This window comes from Chenopodium album, chromosome 2, assembly GCF_948465745.1.
Source record: "Chenopodium album chromosome 2, dcCheAlbu1.1, whole genome shotgun sequence".
Taxonomy (NCBI): Eukaryota; Viridiplantae; Streptophyta; class Magnoliopsida; order Caryophyllales; family Amaranthaceae; genus Chenopodium; species Chenopodium album.
Genome location: NC_137835.1, coordinates 32,260,909 through 32,268,470, shown reverse-complemented (window position 1 = coordinate 32,268,470; position 7,562 = coordinate 32,260,909). Strand labels below are relative to the sequence as shown.

Sequence of the window (7,562 nt, the reverse complement as noted above, 5' to 3'; positions counted from 1 at the left end):
GTTGGTTTTTTAGAGAATACAAATGATGCTAAACATTGCTTATATCGTGAAAAAATAGATGGGAAAAGAATGCATGCAAAAGTTGATAACAAAAATTTCCAACCCCCTTCCAAAAGAGATTGCATGCATGAACTATCTCAGCATGTAATAGTGTTCTTGTCTCCTCCTTTTTCTCCTTTTTTTTTTCTTTTTTTTTCCTCTGATAATGAAAATAAGATTAATATATCTAATTTTCTACTATTTACATTTACATTTTTGTGGCATTTCTCCTGATTTTAAAATCTATATTTTGAACTACAAATATGTTCATGTACATGACTTAAAATGAAAAATAACTTACAAATGAATACATGAACTATCTCAACATGTAATAGTGTTCTTGTCTCCTCCTTTTTCTCCTTTTTTTTTTCTTTTTTTTCCTCTGATAATGAAAATAAGATTAATATATCTAATTTTCTACTATTTACATTTACATTTTTGTGGAATTTCTCCTGATTTTAAAATCTATATTTTGAACTACAAATATGTTCATGTACATGACTTAAAATGAAAAATAAGTTACAAATGAATTATTTAGATTAAATTCCTAGTTGTTCCATCACTGCAAACGCATAGGAAAACAGATAAAAGTTATTAAAAAATAAAAATAAGCTTACTCATTGTAATGGTGTAGAAATTATTGCTTTTAAGAAAATATACACACTCTCAAAACCAATATGAATGAAAAAGAATGATGATAACTTACATCTTTTGCCACTCTAAATGATTCCTGCCAAACGAAGAATATCATAAGATACTATATTTTTCACTTCTGTCGCCTTCCGTTGCTTAGTGCTAGCTTTAGTTATTACACTGACATTAGCTGATTTGCGAGCTCGAGAAAGTGCGACATATAATTGTCCATGTGAAAAACAGGATCGCGGTAAAAAAACCACAACGTGACTAAGTGTTTGTCCTTGAGCTTTATTGATTGTCATTGCAAAACTAAGTTTCAAAGGAAACTGTTTTCTCTAAAACTGAAAAGGATAGCCTTCTGAATCTGATGGACGTAATGATATTCTTGGAACCAACATGTGCTGACCTTTATTATGTCCAACAGTAATAACACACTCAATGAGATTACGGAAAAACCGCTTGCATATGAGTCTTGTTCCATTACACAAACCAGATGCTGGCAGAAGGTTTCTTAATAGAATAACAGGACTATTAACTTTCAGCTCAAGCTCATGAGGACTCATACCACCAGGGCAAAGTTTTTTTAGAAATTCAGTAGGATGTACGACAAAATATTCATTAATCATAGTGTCATAACTTTTATACACTACTGATTCACCCGGGAATTTGCAAATCAAACTTGAATTTATGACATCAACATCCTCATTCATCGGTGTCAATATAGCTCTTGTAGTAAAAATGTCTGAACTTAATGGAAACATATCATTTCGGGAAATGCTACAGCTGTTAGATGTACATCATCAGCTAGTCCAGTACAACAAAGCTTAACAATATCTGATGGCAGCTCAACAAACGCATCCTCCGTTTTTTGCAATTCACCATTTCCTAGTGCCAACAGAAAAGCTGCATATACATGATCATCTTTAGCCCTTAAGTTTTCAGTAAGCCTGAACTTCCGCAGTTGTGGCCACATAGAAGAACTAACTAAACTTGCAGCAACTGCTTCTCTCTGTGATTTATGTGGAACAATTGGAAGAACTTGTCTAAATTCCCCACCAAAAACTACTAATTTGCCTCCAAATAATACACTTGAATTGCAAATATCTCTAAGTATTGAATCGAGGTTTTCAATATTTTCCTTCTTAGCCATAGAAGCTTCATCCCAAATAATCAACGTTGTTTCCCTTAAAAGCGCAGCTAAACTTCCCTGCTTAGGAACATTACAAGCAAGTGAGCCCGAAGGGTCTAAAGGGATTTTAAACCGTGAATGCGCAGTTCTACCAGAAGGAATACTGGCTGCAGCAATACCCGAAGTTGTTGTTGGTAAAACAATCTTATTCATTGATCTGATTTCTGCATAAAGAGCATTATATAAAAAAAGTTTTCCCCGTTCCACCAGGACCATCTATGAAAAAGGCACCACGCTTCCCCTTTGTAACATGATCCGTTATGACATCGAATGCAACTCGTTGAGCCTGATTTAACTTTTCTTTACATTCTAAACACTCTTCTGGTATCGGAGCATTCAATGTATCTTCTATATCTTTCGTAACATGTATAGCATAACCATCATCTTCTACTAAATTATCTAACCTAAAAGCCTTCAACGAACTTCCTATTGACTCAATTAATTGCTCAATCGATCTTACGGTTAAATGTTTCACTCTTGCAGCATCTGTAAGATATTTATATCGGTAATCCTCTGAAAAAGAATCATAGTATTTTGTCCACAAAGACAGAGGATCGCTAGGTTGCAGAAGATAAGTACCGTGGCAAACCATCTTCGAATAACATGAGGCATTTGGATGGCACATCCTTTAGTCAAGCACAATTCAATTGCATTATCTTCTTCCATTAATCCTAACTTCAGTGCCGCCTGCTGAAAAGTGGCATAAATGTGTCCATTGGCTGTACGTAGATCTTCAAACGACTTCGGACTTCTTACATTGTGAAGCAGCAACCGCAAATAGTATCTTTCACGTTCAGAAGGTCTAACAAATGCTAACCTTCCAATCAGGATTTTTTTATTCTTTCTTTTCTTCCACAGTTTATCTGATGCATTCCACCAATAGTGCTCTGAAAATTCACTATATAGCCATCCTGTTCCCAAAGATGATTTACAATTCATTTTGAAAAAACTCTGTTAAACAGGTTCTAGTACGGTTAGCATCTGAAACAATTGATGTCAGTTGTTCGTGAGGTCTCATCTGTATCAGCTGGGAATTAGGCAAGTGAACAGGAAGAGGTAAAACTAAAGGATACATTTCATATAAATCGAAACCAAAAAGACGCCACGCAGCCTCACAGGGTGAAACCCATCGACCTGACTGATACTGTTCAATTTCATCTTGCATGGGAACTCCATCTTTTGTTTGGTCAATATTGAAAGATATCTTGTCATGGCCTTTATAAACATACTTATACAGATACTTCACTGCTTCAATAGTTGAACAAACTTCAACATTTAAGTGACAATTGAAATAAGCTACAAGATATGGATTATACGGAATCACCCATAAATTATCCATTTCAACACCCCGAACTTTGACAGTATCACACGTAGCTCTCCTTCGATACAAAGGATATCCATCACTGTTACTTTTTGTCTCTTCACAATTTTTCTTTGGATAACCATACTTACAATGTCCACGTTGTTCTTTATGTTTCATACAAGGGCATTCTGGATTAAGATAACCACATGGACCATGCATCATATGCTTGATCACAATCTCTCTTAAATATCCATTTTCAGAAGATGGAATTTCAGCACAAAGAAACTTATCAAAGTCATCAGGAGTCTTTATTTTGAATTCTGATTTCAAAATAATGAGAAAATGAGCATGAGGTAAACCTCTTTTTTTGGAATTCCATAACATAAATCATTGCAGCCACTTCTCCAAATAATTGCTTCTTCCTAATTAAATGTTTTAAAGCAAATACCTTTGTCCTAAAAACTCTTGAAACAATATCTGGCCTATTTTGTGCTTCTTCTCCAACAGCAAGTTCTTGTTTTATTTTAGGCTAATTAGGATTGTATGTCATTCTTATAAATAAATCAGGCTTGCCAAACCTTTGAACTAATGACATCGCATTGAGATATCTCTTCTTCAAATCTTGAGGGCCACCTATAAACGTTGCAGACAATATAACTCGTCTTCCAACATTTGCTGCACATTCTTCTCCACAATCTATAGTATCAAGAAGTCCCTGATAAAGATCAGCCCTTATTGTCTGTTGGTTCCTTCGAAAGAAATCCAAGCGTGTATTCTCTACCTTGACATACATGTCAACGATATATTGTTGAAAACATCTTCCAACTCTGAGCAAGTAATTTCCCAGACGACACTGAAGCCTATATGCACAATATTCTCGAGCCGAAATATGTTTATCTGCCTTAGATGAACCTCCATTTGCACCTACAAATCAATATTTGGAAAAAGAAGGATAAAATTAGCAATAAAAGCATGTATATGACATATATAAAATCAAATATACTTTATTAATTAGAAATAAGAGATATGAACTCATACGCCTAGCTTCCTCATCTAACAACTTTTTAGTAGTATGTATACTACATGAAGAAACTGGATCTGTATGAGACTGTAACTGTTGTATTCCACCCATAGACATATTCTTTAGTCCTTGAGTCCACCCACAATCACCATATGGAAATAGCAAAGGATACTGTAAAGGATCATAACAACCATAATAGTGTTGGATCATATGAAAAGAATCATCTACACCAGTAACCAATATGTGTAGACTTTCAGACTCACTGGAAGAAGTATTCTCTGGCCAAATAACAGCAACCTCATCTGTAGTTGGAGCATTATAAACACGCTGATCTGGAACTGTAGTCTTATTCAGTAAAATCTGTGTTAAATCACTAATTAAAACTCCCTCAAACATCGAAAAAATCTGGCATACGGATTTAGATTTGTAATCTCCATCAACATAGCCAAAATATTTTCTCTTAATGTAGAAAAACACTTTAAACGATTAGCTAATTCTTATTTTCCATCATAAAAGTACAATTGCATATACTGTAGCCCTTTTTCTCCAGGAACTAAACTGGGAATATTATGATAAATCTGTCCATGTAACTTAAAAACATAGATTCCATTCTTTGTTTCAGCTTTATGATCACCACCCAATGAAGTGAAAGCGAACAAATTATTATACAATCGCACATACTTCCTGGAATTTTTTGCTTCTTCATCTTTAGAAGTTAATAACCACACAAGTTGTGAAGGGTAATCATTAGCAGCAATCTTGATTTCTCCATCACCACAGCAGAAGTGAAGTGATTCAAAAGCAAATTTCTTGGCCATACACTTATGACAGTAGGTAGGTGCAGGAAGCAGATAAGACTTAGTAGGAATTTTTTTTTCCAATTAGAGCATCACATCCCTCTGTGAAAAATATGAACAATGATCATTACAAAGTATTTGTAATACAAATATTTATTGAAAAAATGTAATACCAAAAAAGAAAACTCTAAAATTACTTGTCGCTAGGACTTTGCTGATTTCCTTTTCCTGAAAATTTCCATTGGGTTGATCCTGTAACCTTTTAAATAGGATTCAAACACAAATTCGATAATTTTTTCCTATTAAAATCAAATATCAACAATATACCATTAAGTCTCAAATAACCTTTGAATTTGATCACTACATTCACCCTCCACGTTTGTACGACGTTTATTTTTGTAACCTTTTGCTGTCGAAGCTGCTTATAATTGTAAACATCAAAATCAAAAAATAGAATCTTCAAATTAGCTGTATATACAAGATGCAACACCAAGAATAAGTCACTGAAATTACTTGTCACTTGAATTGCAGGTAGCGCAAAAACCTGAACAATAACTCTTTCACCAGTTACTGCATCAAGAACCCCTATGAAAAATGTGATTAATGAAATTTTTAATTCTGATTTGTTGACATTAATAATTTTTATTATTCTTAAACACATGTAGGAATTCTCTAAGAAGACACTAAAATTACTTGAAACTTCAATTATGCTGCCTTTTTCTTTTCCTGAATTTTCATGAAGCTGCTCCTGTAACCTTTTTACAAAATTACAAAAACACAAATTCAGTTTAAATTTTAAAACAAAAATTAATAACAGTAACATAACAAAGTATAATAAATTTTTCTCTAATACCGAAGTATTCAACCTTTGAGTACCTTTGCATTTGTTCAGTACATCTTCTCTCCAAATCTACAAGGTGGTTATTAGTGTTTTTCCTTGTTGATGAAGGTTCTTATTAAACATAAATAACAAATTCATAAGCAATTATCTCCATCTCAATTCAATTCAATATAAAATATGTTTACTACAAATGAGAGTTTTGAAATTACTCGGCACTTGAATTCCTTTTCTTGTTTTCTTTTTAGACCCATTGACAGCCTCTATTTCATTACTTTCACTTTCCAACCCTCTTTGACGTTTAGTCCTGTATTTATATGATGTCGTTGGTGCTCGTAATAATCGATCTACATAATCAGTGATTAACATTAATTTTACAAACTATTGTCCTAAAATCACTTCACTATAAAAAAAACTTCCCTAAATCTTCATTGTTAGATACATGAAAAAACTCACCCATTTTCTATTGTTCTTTGCAAATTCCACAATACGTCTCCCTTGCATGTGTCATTGTATCAAGCAACCTTTTTTTTTCTACACGTAACTTGTGTTCTAAGTAATCATAATTTTCATAGCAAGACATACCATAAGCTTTAAAAATCCACAAAATTAGATAACAAACTGCAAGAAAGTTCAAAAAAGAAAATTATAGCAACAACCAAAAAGTGTTCATTATCACTATTACATATAATCCATTACAACCATTACATAACCAAAATATCTACTTCGAACTCTAATCTTTGTATTTACTTAAAAGAGTTCAATGCACAAGCATCACAAAAAACTATCTTGTGCAACATACATAAGCCAAGCAACTTCAAATACATGATCCAACAAAAAACTAACCCAGTTGAAGCAACAAGCAACAAAAGACCACACATCAAGCAGTTAAAACTTCTTCAATACCAACTTAAACCCAAGTCATCTAATCCTTTAAAAGCCTTACACGCTTAAAACGTCCATGTAAATGTTCTGAGTCTTCCCCCTTTGGGATTTCTTCAATTCTGGAATTAGAAATAACAAATGATTTTGGAACTTGATATTTTAGTTCAATCTTACTGAAAGCTATAACAGGTGGATTAGATATTGAAACCTGAAATTCCCCACCAACAGGAACTACACAGTCTTGTTCTACAACACCTGAAGAAGGTTCCAATTGTTCTTTAACTCCCAACACACGTTCCTTCACACTTAAATAACTTTCCCTCTCCAAAACACATAGCAAAGCATCAAACCTACACGTCGTTGCCCTATAATTAGCATCCACTATTTCAAGATTACACACATCAATGAGATAATCAACAGCTTTCCTAGCTAGATCTTGCTTAGCTGCAGCTTGACTCAAACAATATTCACTAAACAAACACTTAAATCCTAAATTGTTCCTATGGTGAATGATGGTAAACCAAGAAACATATTGATTCGGAAATTGTTCAATAATTTTAATTGGAGTGCACTTTACATCAACACAACTCAAAATAGACCTCAACACCTCAAGGAAATCAATAACAACTTTCCTCTGATTGTGTCCAATTCCAGTAGAAATATCTCCATCAAAATAAACCTTTGATTTGCCTTTCTCAATTGCCTCCAACTCCTCTTTCTTGTATCCATACAATCGACCACAACATTCATACATTTGCTTATGTAAAGCAGTTACATCTTCAACAACTATTTCATATCTTTTTATAAGATCATACATAGCCTTTTTAGCCGCAATTTCACAAGATAAACAGTAG

General features: G+C 33.5%; 1 protein-coding gene across 1 annotated transcript; it reads right to left on the bottom strand.

The window, feature by feature from the left end:
- Window positions 1-1,423: 1,423 nt before the first annotated feature.
- LOC145571253 (uncharacterized) lies at window positions 1,424-4,584 on the bottom strand. The gene is made up of 6 exons (XM_081630320.1): window positions 4,206-4,584; window positions 3,741-4,091; window positions 2,837-3,487; window positions 2,444-2,775; window positions 2,078-2,375; window positions 1,424-2,028 (listed from the first exon to the last, which is right to left on the bottom strand). Exons 1-6 carry the CDS (start codon window positions 4,582-4,584, stop codon window positions 1,424-1,426), a joined length of 2,616 nt encoding a protein of 871 aa, XP_081486446.1.
- Between the last annotated feature and the right edge of the window lie 2,978 nt (window positions 4,585-7,562).